Consider the following 16,584-nt stretch of genomic DNA (forward strand, 5'->3'; position numbering starts at 1 on the left):
AAGAATGAGGACTACTTTGCATGGAAATGGACCTTCTATTAAAGATAGATATATTATTTAATATTTGAAATATTTTTTATATTATTAAATATATTATTTAATTATTAAAAGTATAAAAGTTATTATAAATATATTATTTTAACTGTTTAAAATATAAATAATTATTATAAATATAATTATAAACGAATATAAGATATATCTTTTATACTCAGAATTAGAGTGATAAAAAGATGGACTCATGCTTAGACCTGTAAATGAATCGAACGCACATGAACGGAGGTATGTTCATGTTCGTTCATTTAATAAATAAACGAACTTAAACGAACACGAACATAAACGAACACATTTTTTTTGTTCATGTTTGTTTATTAAGGAATATAACTTGTTCATGTTCGTTCATTTAACAAATAAACGAACATAAACGAACACGAACATAAACGAACATAAACGTTGGAGACCCTACCTTCCATTGTTCTTTCATGAAAAAATAGTCGACAATGCAAATCAACCAAATCTACAGTGATAAATAGCGTAAGAGCTTATTAACAGTGATGAAATGTTTGAAGATATCAAATATTTCGATCGATCTTTTAAAGATATTAAATTATTCACACGACTTTAATTTAACGCTATAGTATTTATCTTAGTGATACATAATTACATATGAACAATCATTTTTCACTATGTTATTTTAATAAATTCGCCGGCTAAAAGTTTTGTGACATTAATGTCAGACTTTAGTGAGGTTTGTTAATAATGGTCCTTTCCGTTGGCAGTGTATAAATTTTAACAGCATGAAGATTTCGAATGGTACAAATTGGACTACAAGACAATAACATAAATCCGAAATCCCTTCGATGCTACATATCGTAATTAATATTATTGCTAAACCACCATTCAAACATTTAACGTACCTAAAGTCTACCCCACAACTAAAGGTCAAGAATTATGAAAACAAAAGTTCATTGTCAAAGTGTATTTTCTACTTATTAATGGGTTCTTCCTGGAAAACCCATTACTTCCGCTATTACACTCTTTTTCATAAATTGCATAGAAATCTTTGTTTTGTTTTTTGAAAAATTCTATATATTTTCTCTTTACTGATACTCATATACTTTTGATTGTTACCTTTATCTTCCCATCTATTTCTATAAAGAAGTATAATTTTTTCTTGAATTTTAGATATGAAGATACCCGCAATAGCTTTACTTATCAACTATTAATCCAAATAAAACAGAGAAAGAGATGAAAACAGACATGTCAAACTTCAGATTGCACTATAATATAACTTGTTTTGAAGCTTTCAGCTATCGTCTCCACTCTCCAGTGAACACTAGGGTTTGAGAAAAAAAAGGGAGAAATGAATATATGTGCGAAGTGCCTCACGGGTTAACATATTGGATTTAATCTCCAAATAAAATTAGGTTAATTATGAACTTGATCATCAGAATATCATATTAATTAATATTTTTAAGATACTTACATATTAGTCACCAAAATTGATTTAAAAAGATTTGGTTAAACATAAATGAATGAACATAAACGAACATAAACGAACATAACCGAACGAACATAACCGAACGTTCACGAATGTAAATGAACGAACGAGACCTATGTTCATGTTCGTTCATTTAATTAAACGAACACAAAATCTTATTCATGTTCATTCATTTAATAAATAAACGCACATAAACAAACTTCCCGCCGCACGATTCATGAACGGTTAGCTGAACGTTCAGTTCAGTTACAGGCCTACCATGCTGTCCGTTGCCCATCCCTAATAAATAGAGAGATACTTTTTTCTGGTTCTCATAATTTGCGTGGAAGCCAAAGAAGGTAATATTTTAAAATAAAAATAAACCAGCAAAGCTCCTTTCCTTCCCCGGCTTTGCTGGTTGGTCAATTGCCACTCTTTTTAAACCACCTCCATCACCACCAACCTCCCAACAACGCCCATTTTTCATCGTCTCCTCCGTTTCTTCGTTTTCGATTCCCCAAAAGCAACGAAGAAATGGAGGCTTCATCTTCATCTTCAGGTTCCATGAAAGTTTCGCCGCTGGATCTGTTTTCAGCGTTGATCAAGGCCAAAACGGACCCTTCCAACACCGAGATTGCCGCCGTCCTTGTCGAGAACAAAGAGATCGTTATGATCTTGACTACCTCCATCGCCTTGCTAATCGGTTGCGTCGTCATTTTGTTCTGGCGTAGATCCGGTTCTCGGAGACCTAAGCAAATCATTCCTCCTAAGCCTTTGATCGTTAGAGATCTCGATGAAGAAGTTGACGACGGGAAGAAGAAGGTCACCGTCTTCTTCGGAACGCAAACCGGTACCGCCGAAGGATTCGCCAAGGTTCCATTCCATTTATATGTAGTTCCTTATTTTTGATTTTGTTCATTGATTTGTTTTTCTCGATCGTGATTTACGTTTGGCTGTGACTCAGGCTCTAGCTGAGGAGGCAAAAGCACGGTACGATAAGGCGACGTTTAAAATTGTAGATTTGGTCAGTTTAATTTTGAGCTCATTTTATTTTTGTTTTTTAAGTTTTCTAGCTCGAATTAGAGATTTTAACCGTTGATCTTTTTTTTCGGTACTGTAAGTAGGATGATTATGCGGCCGATGACGATGAATACGAGGAGAAGATGAAGAAGGAGAGTTTGACGTTTTTCTTCTTAGCCACGTGAGTTATTTTGAATCATTTGCCTTTCTTTTTATGGTTATACTTCTATATTTTGTATTGCTGTGTTTATGTGTATATATTATATGTATATGCAAGAATGGACCAAGGTGTGGCCTGAAAATTTTAAATTATAGTATATTTTAGATACTTTTTTTATATTTTATATTGATAATATGTTTTCACTCTCTAGAATTCTATAAGTTCTTCCCCCAAACATAAAATCATATATCTGTCCATGTATAATTTTAGAACTTGATTCACTGATTTGCTATATTTGGTGAACCTGTAGATATGGAGATGGTGAGCCGACTGATAATGCAGCTAGATTCCATAAATGGTTAACTGAGGTAAATTTAATTGCGGTTGGTTGATGATGGTAAATTGATAATGAGTTATTATCTTTAGCGAAGTTACGATAATCGCCGTTTTACTAGATTTTGTTTAATTAGCTATTATTGAATTATTGAATGTGTGATTGGTTAGGGAAAAGAGCGGGGAGAATGGCTTCAGAACATGAAGTATGGGGTTTTTGGGCTTGGTAACAGACAGTATGAACATTTTAACAAGATTGCAAAGGTGGTTGATGACATTCTTATAGAGCAGGGTATGCTTTTAATTGTTCTTTTATCCACCCCTGCTTATGAACAGATGGATAAAATCTTGGGTCCATAGATTGTTTTATAGTCGGTTCATATATGTCGTCATCAGATTTTCACTACGTATGAACCTATGGGCCAACATTATCCCTTACATTTGCAGGAGCGGAGCGCTTAGTTCCTGTGGGTCTCGGAGATGATGACCAATGCATTGAAGATGACTTTACGGCTTGGTATTAAGAAATCTGTTTGAATAAAAAGTTTTTTTTTCGTTCTTTTACCTTTACGCTTTATTGAACCATCTTTCTCTTCTAGGCGTGAAACTGTGTGGCCCAAGTTGGATCAGCTTTTGCGTGACGAAGATGATGCAACAACTGTTTCTACTCCATACACTGCTGCTGTTTTGGAATACCGTGTTGTATTTTATGATCCTGCAGATGCACCTGTTGAGGATAAAAACTGGAGCAATGCAAATGGCCATACTATTTATGATGCTCACCATCCATGCAGGTATACAAGAACAGTTTTTACAGATATCCTGGTGACTACTTTTTAGTATTTTTCTTTGATGAAATCTAACATGTTCTTTTGTTTCTAACTTAAAGGTCTAATGTGGCTGTAAGGAAGGAGCTTCATACTCCTGCGTCTGATCGTTCTTGCACCCATCTTGAATTTGACATTGCTGGCACCGGACTTTCGTAAGTTGCTTTTATCTTATCCTCATTTTTAGATCAGATGCTGAGTGCTTTGAATTTCAAGTTTTCCTTTTAACATTATAGAGAACTTCGCCTAATTACAATTGTCTTCCATTTCAGGTATGAAACTGGTGATCATGTTGGTGTTTACTGTGAGAATCTAGACGAAGTTGTAGAGGAAGCATTGAGATTGTTGGGGTTATCACCGAACACCTATTTCTCTGTTCATACTGATAAAGAGGATGGCACTTCACTTGGTGGAAGTTCTTTGCCTCCTCCTTTCCCACCTTGCACTCTAAGGACAGCACTAGCACGATATGCTGATCTTTTGAGCTCACCAAAAAAGGTTAGATTATTTTCTTGTTCTCGATATATCATGAACTCATCTTCTTTTTCTTTGAGAAAAGAAGCTAATTCTTTAATGCATACAACTCCCAGTCTGCCTTACTTGCTTTGGCTGCTCATGCCTCTGATCCAACTGAAGCTGATCGGTTAAGACACCTTGCATCGCCTGCTGGAAAGGTTCGAGGAGTCTATTTATATTATAGTTCAATTTCCCTGTTTGTGGCTTATTTGTAAGCTGATGCACCTTCTGACATTCATGCAGGATGAGTATGCACAATGGATGGTTGCAAGTCAGAGAAGCCTCCTTGAGGTCTTGGCTGAATTTCCTTCAGCCAAGCCTCCACTTGGCGTATTTTTTGCCGCTGTTGCCCCTCGGTTGCAGCCTAGATACTATTCCATCTCATCCTCGCCAAGGTGAAGAAATGTTTACCAGATGATTAAGCCGGTAGCATTATGGATATCTCATTTAGGAACACTTCTACCATCTTCAATTTAATGTTTTTATTCTAGCTCTAAAATTTTTAAATATATGTGAACATATTTACCATCTATAATTATGATTTACAGGATGGCACCATCTCGAATTCATGTAACTTGTGCATTGGTTTATGAGAAGACACCAACAGGTCGTATTCACAAAGGAGTTTGTTCAACTTGGATGAAGGTACTCAGTTCACTCCGTTTCCTTTTTCTCATTTACATAGTCTAGAGAAGGCGGCCATTGAAGTTAATGGGAACTTAGATGACAATTTTGAGAAGATAAATGATATCTAATCCCTGGTTGCCATGCTTTGGTGTCTTTTTTATTGAATAATAGCATTAATACAACCTTTATTCCCATTTTACCCCCTTTCTTTCAGAGTTCCATGCCGTCGGAGAAAAGCCATGACTGCAGCTGGGCTCCTATTTATGTCAGGCAGTCGAACTTCAAACTTCCTTCAGACCCTAAAGTGCCGATTATTATGATTGGCCCTGGTACTGGACTGGCTCCTTTCAGGGGATTCCTTCAGGTAAGTTCTATCACCTTTTCGATGTTCATCATGTTGAGCGAATATCGTAAACTAATTATTTATATTTTCTTTTTCAGGAAAGACTTGCCCTGAAAGAAGCTGGAGCTGATCTAGGTCCATCGGTATTGTTCTTCGGCTGCAGGAATAGGAAAATGGTAAGTCATGCACTTTCCAGCCCCATGACAAGTTTCACATCTCCAGCCCTGTTAAACGACGATTTTTAATTCATTACAAAATTTTCTTTCATCCAGGATTACATTTATGAAGACGAGCTCAATCACTTTGTCGACAGTGGTGCATTTTCCGAGCTTGTGGTTGCCTTCTCACGTGAGGGGCCTACCAAGGAATACGTGCAACACAAGATGATGGAGAAGGTACAGGACATGTTTCACCTACCATAATGAATTGCAGGATAGAACTTTTTTTTTTTTTCCAGACGAATTGTGCGTTCCGGTTCTCTTTCTAGTACCCTTAGTTTCAACCTCTAAGCACATTTCCGCGTTCTTTCCAGGCCTCGGACATCTGGAACATGATTTCTCAGGGAGGTTACCTATATGTATGTGGTGATGCCAAGGGCATGGCTAAAGATGTGCATCGAACTCTACACACTATTTTGCAAGAGCAGGTATGTTCATTACATGTGCATCGAAATCTACACACCATTTTTGAAGGCAATTTGATTAAAGAAAAAGTTACTGCAACTTTCACAATTTCACATTCCGATGTTGTAAGTTCGGAAAACGAACATATAAGCACACGGTGTCTGAAAGCTCTTCCTGTTTCGATAATCTGGTGCCAAACTTTGTCGATTTCAGGGATGTCTAGACAGCTCAAAGGCCGAGAGCATGGTGAAGAATCTGCAAACTACTGGCAGGTATCTACGCGATGTATGGTGATGATTACACCATGAAAATACAGAAAGAAATTCCTTTACATATCTATTTATACATTATACATACTCATTGTCCGGACGGTGATGATTACACCATGAAAATACAGAAAGAAATTGCTTTATCTATCTATTTTATAAATCATACATACACAAGCAAACACTGCATTGTTCGGACGGAAAAAGCCGGAGGGACATTAAATTTGTTGCGCATCGTATCGGATCGGGAGTGATGAGGTCTGTGATTCTTTTTAACTCTTTCATTGCAATGGACTCTGGTTTCATTGGTTGAGTATTAGTTTTATTGTATGAACCAGCCAAGGAAGGAGTTCCGGGTTACAAGCAATGTTGTTTGTTAGTCTCAACGTTGTATACTTGTATTGTTTCTGAATGGAGAGTTGAGTTTTCAAAGTGATTGCCTTCCTTGGTGGAAAGAGTTGATAAACTACATGTATTTGCTGCTCTCGAATTTTGTTTTCAACCAAAATGAATGTTGATGTGAAGTGGTTGGTCATGGAATGGTAGTTTAACTCGAAATCAATGGGTTTTGACCTGACTTGATCTAACAGGGTTAGATTTTTCTTAAAAATTTCGGGTTCAAGTCGGATCGAGTTGGATTGGGTGAGGTTTTTTTAGAGGTCGATTCGGGTTGGGGTGGAGGGTTAAAAAACTCTGATCCAACCTGATCCAGGAATAATAATGTAATTTTCTTTTTAAAAAATTATTTTTAATTGATTTCTTATTTTATATCGGATTGGGTTGGGTCAAATTTATACCTAAAAATTTTGGGTCAGAGTAGGGTGGAGGATATATATTTTTTGAATTTAGTCAAATTGAATTGAAGATATATATTTTCAGGTCAGATCGACTAAAAACCTGACTCGTTGTCATCCCTAGTCATATCGCATAGGACTCAGATTTGATAGGTTTCAATCCGATCAAATTTTAGTCTTTTCTTTAATTAGGATTAGGATTGGATTAAGTAGATTTTGGTTTTACGGTAAAAAAGCTCTGATTCTAGATAATAGTATAATAATCTTCTATATATATATATATATGGATTATTACAATAATTCCTCTAGTATTTTAGTTTATTATTTTATCTAATTATATTTATATATACATATTTTTGTGTGATTGTATCAAATCGAGTGTATGTTTTTATTTCGAAAATTGGGTCAGATATAGCCTCATTCAACAATTCAGATTAAAACAGATAACGAGCGGAGGAATAAAATTAGGGATATGTATGAGATCCGGATTCGATGAGTTTCAATCCAATCCATTAGGATAGGGTTATTTTTTAGAAAATTGAATTTAGGCTGGGTCAGATTAATATATAAAGAGTTCAGTTTCAGGTCGGAATTGAGTTAAGGGTTAAAAATGATATTTTCCTTTCTTTTAACATTCACTTTCCTTTTTGTAAAATAGGGTGACAAAAAGGGTTCACGATCTAGAAATTTTAGTTCATCACTTTCCCTTTTTTTTTTATTTTTATTTTCTCGCACAAATTTCTTCCGTATTTCACTCTTCAGAATTTTAAGTCATCATTAGCCTTCAAAATTTTCATCCGTTTTCGTTTTTCTTCCCATAGTCGATGCTCTATTATTTTCTTCAACGGTAGAACTTCATTTGTCATCGAAGAATGTATCTCCTTTTATTATTTTGTATTTGTGAAATCAGTAAAATAGAAATATGTTTTACCCAACCCTTGATTAGGTTTTAATTTCATCAAAATCAGCAGTAGATGTGAAATTTTAGTTTATGGACTGTTTCTTCTTTGAAATCTCATTCATTCTTGTTTATGATCACATAATATACATTCATTTGTGATTTATATATTGTTGGTTGTGAAATTTTACCCAACTTTTGTATTCTGGTTGTGAGCTTTATATTGTTGGTATAGATATGTTGTACGCTTTTTCTTCGAATAATTAAAAAAAAAGTCGGGTTGAGTAGGGTATCTTACCCATGGGGTCGGGTTCGGAATTTTTTTTTAATTTGGAGTCAGTAGAAGAGTTAAAATTTTCGAGTCGGGCAGGGTAGTTCGAAAATCCGACTCAACCAGATCCATGCTCATTCCTAATTAGAATACAGGAGTTGAATCTGGATCAGTAAAAATTTTAGTTTAATCCGATCAATGTTCATCCTTAGGTTAGTTGTGTTAGTAAATAGACGGTGGTAAAACAAATACATTAACAATGGTTAGTAAAATAAACTAATAATATATAATAAATGAAATAAATTTATTGTATCATGATAAAATTATTGTCTTAAAAATAATTTAATCTTAAATGATGTAATTGTGAAATAGATATCATCCTTTCAAAGTCAATACAATACTTACAACAACTCATGAATACGAAATTTAAGTCTAAATTGAAGTTATATTTTTGTTATTCTTTGAGATTTTCGATTCGAGTACCGCAAATATTAAAAATATAAATATTTATTTATCAAATGATTGATAGTATTTATTCCTACCAACGAAAAAATAAATTACTCAAGTCATAGACATGTCTAAACTTATTATATTAGTGAATATATAAGAGTCATTCCTCTAGGGAAAAAAACATCAAAATCCAGATGTAGGAGCAAACAAGACGGAAGATGGAGCAAAATTTTGGCATAGTGTGCTAAAATTCAATTGTCAACCATCAATGATATATTCAAAAATATTTGTTAGGATACACATGTTGTTGCACATATATATTAATAATAATATTGTTTTTATACGAGATAAACACAAATAAAATTTTAAGAAACATGGTCAATAAAATGAATAGTAACTTAAAAGAATTCAGATTTTAAAGTAAGCACGTACCTACCCTCACTTGTAATGTTTTTCCAAACGAGTTTTTTAATGCAAAAGTATAGTTCTTCTAGCTTTTCGGTTTTAGTCAATAATCACTTTTCAAACATAATTTTTTTACTGAAAATAAATTATTGGGAATACTTTTGCGTTTCAAATAAATTTTGAAACAATAACACTTTCATAAACATTCTCAAACGGGTGTGATTGTGTGAACCACCCATGGCATGGCAGCTAAGTCATAATGGGGAAGCAAGAAATTATAGGTCATGTCATAATGACCCAGTATCCCCATGGGTGTAAATAATACACCATGTCACCCACCCACCCACTTTTATTTAACTCAACCCATCACTATTACTTCAATAATTTCATTATTTTAAGTTATTTGTAAAGGGTAGCTTCATCATTTGTTAGGTTAACATTGATGTTGTTATAATATTTAAGAGTTTGTGACTTTGAGAATACTCAAGTACAATAATCTTTTTTCGGATATAATTATTGGTATTTAATTTATTAATTGACTAATTCGTATTGAGTATTACATAGGCCTAATACAGGGACGACTATACCAACTCATTTTAATTCATATACAGTGACATAATTTGGTGATAGAGTTTGGGGGACAATTCAAAATTTTTTAAAAAATTAAGGTTTAATTTTTTTAAATTTTTAAATTTTTAAATTTTTTGAAGGGTTTAGTTTACATTTTCTCCAAAAGAAATTAGGGTCTAACTAAAATTTTTGAAATTTTGAGAGGCTTAATAAGAATTTATAAAAATTATGGGAGGGAGTTTAAATAAGTACATTAAAAAAATTTCAAGTTTTATTCGAATTTCTAAAATTTTTAGGGGAGAATTATATTTTTGAAAATTTTAAGGTCTACATTATATTTTTAAAATTTTGGGGGGTCATGGCCCCCACTAGCCCCTCTTGTTTTCTGCTACAATTTATACGTAAACATCAAAATTCGAACTCTCGGCCTGCTCAATAAATCTAGTGTTTCATTTTATTAAACCAATTGATTGTTGATTAAATATAATTATCTTTAATATTCAAGATTTAAATGATTAATCTAGGTATTATAATTTCCATCTTAAAGTTATAAAAAATTATAGTTGTAGTAAATCATGATAGTATGTTGTTTAATAGGTTTATAATTTTGTGATTTGTGTAGTGAAAATGATAAATCTCGATTAAATAATAAACAAAAGTGTTAACTACACGGTTGATCACTTTTAGTTTGTTCACTTTTGGTCACTGATTTCAAAATATATAAGATATGGCCACTTACGTTTTTATTTAATTAAGACATGGTTACTTTCGTTTTTATTTAATTAAGATGTGGTCACTCTGAGTTAACTGCCGTTAACAACAATTAAATATTTTTGATATAATCACACATTTGGTCCTTGTTATTACATACTCTCTCAATTTAGTAATACTTTTAATAAATTTAATCATCCAATAGAACGATGCCACATGTCATGCCAGTAAGGTTGTTCAAAAATACCCGACCCGATTGAGCTGACCCGTCGACCCAATTAAAAAATATTGGGTATTTATAATAAAAATACCTTATTTTTCGGGTCGGGTGCTCGACCAGGTTTCTGGGTCGAGCAAGGGTCACAAAATGTTAGTTTGTTGAGTTAATTGATCGACGAATATAGCCAAGAGGGGGGTGAATTGGCAATTAAAAATTTGATGGAAGCTTTTGCAGAAAATTGAAAATATTTGCACAACGATTTAGAGTGCTTTGACTTTCTCAACCAAAGTCTACGTCCACTACCTTAGCTATCCACACTAAGGATTTTCCACAAATTCACTAATTTGTCTTTCTTTTGAGGACAAAGAGTAACCTTACAAATCCCTCAAGAAATATACCCCAAATTCTTGAGAACACTCTCTCCCAAAGAGAACAATACAAATTTTGCAAACTTACAAGGAAATCCTCACAAGGAAAGATGTTTGCACAATTCTAGAACGAAGAAAGAACACTCAAGAATAATACAATTGGGAACAATAAGTATTCTTGAAAGCAAATATGAATATTGAATGAAATAGGCTTGAAAATGCTCAAACTTGAGGTTTGATGCTTTCTCTTTGATTTTCTCTTGATTTTTGATAATTGTAGTTGATCAATGGCTTCTAAGCTTGTTTAAATACTCCTTGGATCATTTCTAAACGTTGGGGATTATTAGTGGAGTTAATAGAGTCGTTAGTGTGTGAAAACAATTAATAAAATCAGTTGGGAGCGTGTGTGTATCGATGCATAGTCAAGGTGCATCGATGCATCAAGTGTAAAATTCAAATATTTTGACCGTTGGAACACTTTGTGCATCGGTGCACTAAGGGTGCATCGATGCATAAAATGCATTCGATGTTTCAAACAAGCCTGGAGTGCATCGATGCATGGTCTGTGCATCGATGCATAAAATGCATTCGATGTTTCCATAAAATTCTGAGTGCATCGATGCATGGCAGTGCATCGATGCATAAAATGCATTCGAAATGGGGTGTGCATCGATGTATCAATGAGTGCATCAGTGCATATTTTCACAAATTTGATTTTTGGTTCGTTTTTGGTTCGAAATACTTTGTGAAAATTGTTTCAAAAAATATTTTAAGTATAAAACACAATTTTACACTTTAGTAAGGATTGAAATTAAACTTTGAAAGACTTGGAGTAATATTTTAATATTCGAATAATTGTATCGAATATACTTAGAAAATCATTTGTAAAATCTTAAAATTCATTTAACTTACTTTGTTGTATTGAAACATCTAAATGTTTTCAACAATCTCCCCCTTTTTGATATAACAAAACATTTGAGTAAATTTAAGATTTTCTATGAAAATTATTTTTGAAATCAATTTTATTGCTTCCCCTTACTATAATACATCTTACTTCTCCCCCTTTTTGTTAAATAAAAAAAGACTCTATAAAACGTTTTTAAAGAAGATTTTTGAAAAACAAAGCCAATTGATTTTTGTAAATATAGCGTAAGCTGCTAAGATCACAATTAAGAAAAAGGTTAGCCATTAGTTTCATAATTCAATATTCATAATAAACGAATGTGAAATGGTAAAATTAGTCATATGCTAAATGATGCAAAAATCTAATAAACCAATATAAGTTAAAAAACCAAATATATAATTATAAGTTCAAGCATTCAAAGTTAAACATCCAAACAACATAAACAATCCACAAAAACAATAAGTTCTAAATCCACGAAAGCAAAAGCAAGGCAAGGTTTAGTCGTCCATAGGAGGATCGGGAGGAGGATAATGTGCTCGCACTTCAAATGTGAGAGCATCCATACGTTCACACATCTCCCGTTGAAACTCAGTCAGTTGAGATTCCATGGAAGCAAACCTCAGATCAAATGACTCCATAAATGATCGAAAATATGGAGGCATTTGTTCCTCTTGTTGTGCTGGTTCCGGTGCTGGCTCATCGTTTGGTACGTGATCGTCAATATCTTGCATAAGCTGTTGAAACTCTGGATTATCGTCCGCAGATGGTGTCGGTGGAGCACGAGAAGAGCTAGGTGCAGGAGGAGCTCATGAAGAACTTGCTCCTGGAGTTTGCTCAGTGGGTCTATATTCCCATTGACCCGTTACCTTATCTTGTTTCCATCCGACTTTCTTTAAGGAAGTTAGGTTGATTTGGTTTTGGAGAGCCATGGGAATGTCAACTGAGACCTTAAGCCATAGTCGGATAAATAGATTAGAAAGAAGACACCTGTAAACTAAAGTTTCGACATTTTTGGAAGGAATGACGTTTAAGGTATAGACAAGCTCACCAAAGATAATTTGTGGCAAATTAATTTTCTTATTATGTTGGATACAATGTATCCACCATAAATCTATGACTCTAAGTTTGGAGTACTTACCTCCAGATGGTCTAAACCACCAAGAGATCTTCAAATAAAGGAAACAGTCGTAATGAGTTCGTAAGGTACTAACACTATCATTAGACTTATAGGGAGTAGCCAGAAGATCTTTTTCATTATCAATCCCATCGTCGTCTAAACCGAAAACATCATCAATTGTTTTTGAATTGATAAAAATTACTTCTCCTAAGAGATAGGATCGTATGCCTAAGGATGCTGTTTGAATAGCATTTTGAACACATATTGCATTTGAGTAAAAAATGTAAACTAATTGTTGATAAACAATGGGATGAATTTGACACAATTTATCAAATTTCCAGGAACGAATGATAAGATTATATTTAAAGTTAATATCTTCCATTGCTTGAATGGAAGGGATACATTCCTCTCGAATTTTGTAGGATTGAAAATGACTAACGAACCTATCATATAATTCAACTTTATGACGACTAGGTTAGTTGAAGCAAGAGTTAAGAATGGTTAACTCGGGTTCGTTTGGGTTTGGATTTTGTTGTGGAGGAGGAATAGGAGGGCGGTTTGATCGACTTGAAGAGGACCTAGGCTGTTTAGGGTTTGACATGATTTACGGATAGGTAACCTGCATATTAAAAACACATGTATGCAATTCAATCAATCCCAAAACTCAATTGAGTCCGCAATATTTCAAGATTCTCTAAACCGAATCCTAATGGACAAAGTTTTGAAAACTATTTTGAAACTAATGTCTAAAAATTTATAGCATGTATAGTTTTCATCAAAACAACATAATTGAATTAAAAAAACATCTAAATTAAATCAATGATTTTCGAAATAATATAAAAAATATTTCGAAATTTTCAAAAAAAAATTAAAAAAATGAGTGTGTTTTGACGAAATTGGTTGTAAAATTTAGTTTCTAAACACTAAATAATCAATGCCTGATGTAATGTTCATCCTAGAACTAATTAAAACTAGTCCTAAGTTCAAAAATCAATAAAACATGGGGTTTTAGAAAAAAGTCACCTTGAAATTTCGGATTAAGAGGAATGTGATGTTGTTTTGCACGATTTAATGATGCAATTAGGATTTGGAGTTGAAAAATGATCGAAATCCGACAAGAATACGTTGATTTGAGGCAAAGAAGAGATTTGGAGTGAAAAGAGAGGGAACGGTCGGTTTGAGTAGTTTTAAGGGCTTTGAGAGAATAAAGAAGAAATAGGGTTTTAATACCCAAAACCCGATGGGTGTATCGATGCACTGCTGAGTGCATCGATGCACATTCAAGGAGTGCATCGGTGCACCTTCATGGTGTATCGATACACATTCATAGGATGCATCGATACATTGGATAGTGTATCGATGCATTATGCACAAAAATGTCAAAAATTTGTTTTAAACACTTAAAATGCTAAAATATTAAGCTCTAGTGGTATTGACAACTCATCTATTGAAAATTAATCATGTTCAATCAATAAATTTTATCCTTAAACTTCATTTGAACATATAATTAATTCTCACCAAAGATCATAAACTCCCCCTAACTATTAGCATAGAATGCATTCAAAAATGTTATTTTATAAGCATTTTCAAATCTAATTTAAAAGTGCTAAAATTATTTTAAACACTAAGTGAAGATAAGTCAGTTAAACCTAATTCTCACCTAAGTGTCCAAAATCTTTCTTTTTCTAAAGGTTTGTAAAGATATCCACTAATTGGTGCAAAGTATCAACAAATTCTAGAACTAAATCTTCCTTAGCGACATGGTCTCTAATGAAGTGGTGTCTAATTTCAATATGCTTAGTTCTAGAGTGTTTGATGGGATTTTTAGTGAGACAAATAACATTAGTATTATCACAGATAGGTATGGTATCTACTTCAATTCCATAATCAAAAAGTGTTGTTTTATCCATACAACTTGTGCACAACAACTACCGGCTGAAATGTATTCCGCTTCAGTGGTAGATAATGCAATACAATGTTGTTTCTTTGAAAACCAAGAAATCAACATATTTCCTAGGAATTGACAAGTATCGGAGGTGCTTTTCCTATCTAATTTGCATCCTCCATAATCCGCATCTGAGAAGGCATGCAAGCTAAAGCTAGAGTCTCTAGGATAAAAAAGTTCTAAACTAGGAGTGTCCTTAAGGTATCTAAAGATCCTCTTAACGTCTAGTAAATGTGATTCCTTAGGGCATGATTGAAATCTAGCACATAAGAAAACACTAAACATAATGTCCGGTCTACTTGCGGTTAGATAGAGCAAAGATCTAATCATTGACCTATACAATTTAACATCCACACATTTACCTCCTTCATCTTTTTCAAGCTTTGTTGACGAGCTCATTGGAGTGGCATGAGGTTTCCCGTATTCCAATCCAAACTTCTTGAGCATATCCTTAACGTAGTTAGCTTGATTGATGAAGATGCCATCTTTTCTTTACTTGATTTGGAGTCACAAGAAAAATGAGAGCTCCCCCATCATGCTCATCTCAAATTCACTTTGCATTAGCTTAGAAAATTCTTGGCAAAGAGCATCATTAGTAGAGCCAAATATTATATCATCAACATAAATTTGAACTACTAATAAATTTTTACCTTTATGCTTTAAAAACAATGTTGTGTCAACCTTCCCTTTTGAAAAACCTTTTTCAATTAAAAAATTTGACAGTCTTTCATACCAAGCTCTAGGAGCTTGTTTTAAACCATAAAGTGCTTTTTTCAATTTAAAAACATAATCTGGAAATTTTGAATCATTAAAACCAGGAGGTTGTTCCACATACACTTCTTCTTTTATAAAACCATTTAAAATTGCACTATTAACATCCATTTGATATAGTTTGAATTCATTGAAACATGCAAATGCTAATAACATTCTAATTGCTTTCATCCTAGCTATGGGAGCGTATGTTTCATCATAGTCTATGCCTTCTTCTTGAGTATACCCTTGAGCAACAAGTCTAGCCTTGTTCCTCACTATGTTACCACTTTCATCAAGCTTATTCCTAAATACCAATCTAGTATCTACAGTAGATTTTTTACTAGGTCTTTCAACTAATGTCAATACTCTACTTCTCTCAAATTGATTTAATTATTCTTGCATATCCATTATCCAATTTTCATCATTTAATGCTTCTTCAATATTCTTAGGCTCTATGCATGAAATAAATGCAACATAATTATATATATTTCTAAGAGAAGATCGAGTTGTTACCCATTTGGATGGATCACCTATAATTTCACCGTCCTTGACATAGTTGTACTCTCTTGGGAAAGATACTTCCCTTTCTTTAATGGTTGGATTCTCGAGGAGATCGTGAGTTTCCTCATCTTTCATTTCTTCATTTAATGATGGTTCTCCAACGTCATGTCTAACGTCATTTGAATTTACAATACCTACATCATCATTTACACAAGTAGGGGTGTTCATTCGGTTAAAACCGAACCGAAATACCCTTAACTGAATTAACCAAATTTTTTTTAACTGTTAACCGAACCGAATAAATTTCGGTTAATTCGGTTAATTTTCGAATTAACCGAAATTTTTTAGAATTTTAGAATTTAATATTTTTTAATTAAAAAAAATAGTTTACAATATCTAATTAATTTGATTCAAACATTATATTAAAATAAGATATTTGTATCTATCAATTTAGTTCAAAAAAACCAACAATACTACAGTTCAAA

The 16,584-nt window shown here is 33.4% G+C and overlaps 1 protein-coding gene across 1 annotated transcript; it reads left to right on the forward strand.

The window, feature by feature from the left end:
* The first annotated feature begins 1,906 nt into the window (after positions 1 to 1,906).
* LOC120129824 (NADPH--cytochrome P450 reductase 2-like) lies at positions 1,907 to 6,283 on the forward strand. Its single transcript, XM_039147230.1, has 17 exons — positions 1,907 to 2,350; positions 2,442 to 2,501; positions 2,602 to 2,678; positions 2,968 to 3,025; positions 3,162 to 3,282; positions 3,438 to 3,507; positions 3,590 to 3,784; positions 3,880 to 3,972; positions 4,090 to 4,315; positions 4,408 to 4,491; positions 4,577 to 4,728; positions 4,882 to 4,978; positions 5,175 to 5,324; positions 5,402 to 5,479; positions 5,576 to 5,698; positions 5,836 to 5,949; positions 6,140 to 6,283. The coding sequence occupies exons 1-17, from the start codon at positions 2,012 to 2,014 to the stop codon at positions 6,218 to 6,220; spliced, it is 2,118 nt and encodes a 705-aa protein (XP_039003161.1). The 5' UTR covers positions 1,907 to 2,011; the 3' UTR covers positions 6,221 to 6,283.
* The last annotated feature ends 10,301 nt before the right edge of the window (positions 6,284 to 16,584 follow it).

The sequence above is a fragment of the Hibiscus syriacus genome, unplaced genomic scaffold, assembly GCF_006381635.1.
Source record: "Hibiscus syriacus cultivar Baekdansim isolate YM2019G1 unplaced genomic scaffold, ASM638163v2 tig00110503_pilon, whole genome shotgun sequence".
Lineage (NCBI taxonomy): Eukaryota > Viridiplantae > Streptophyta > Magnoliopsida > Malvales > Malvaceae > Hibiscus > Hibiscus syriacus.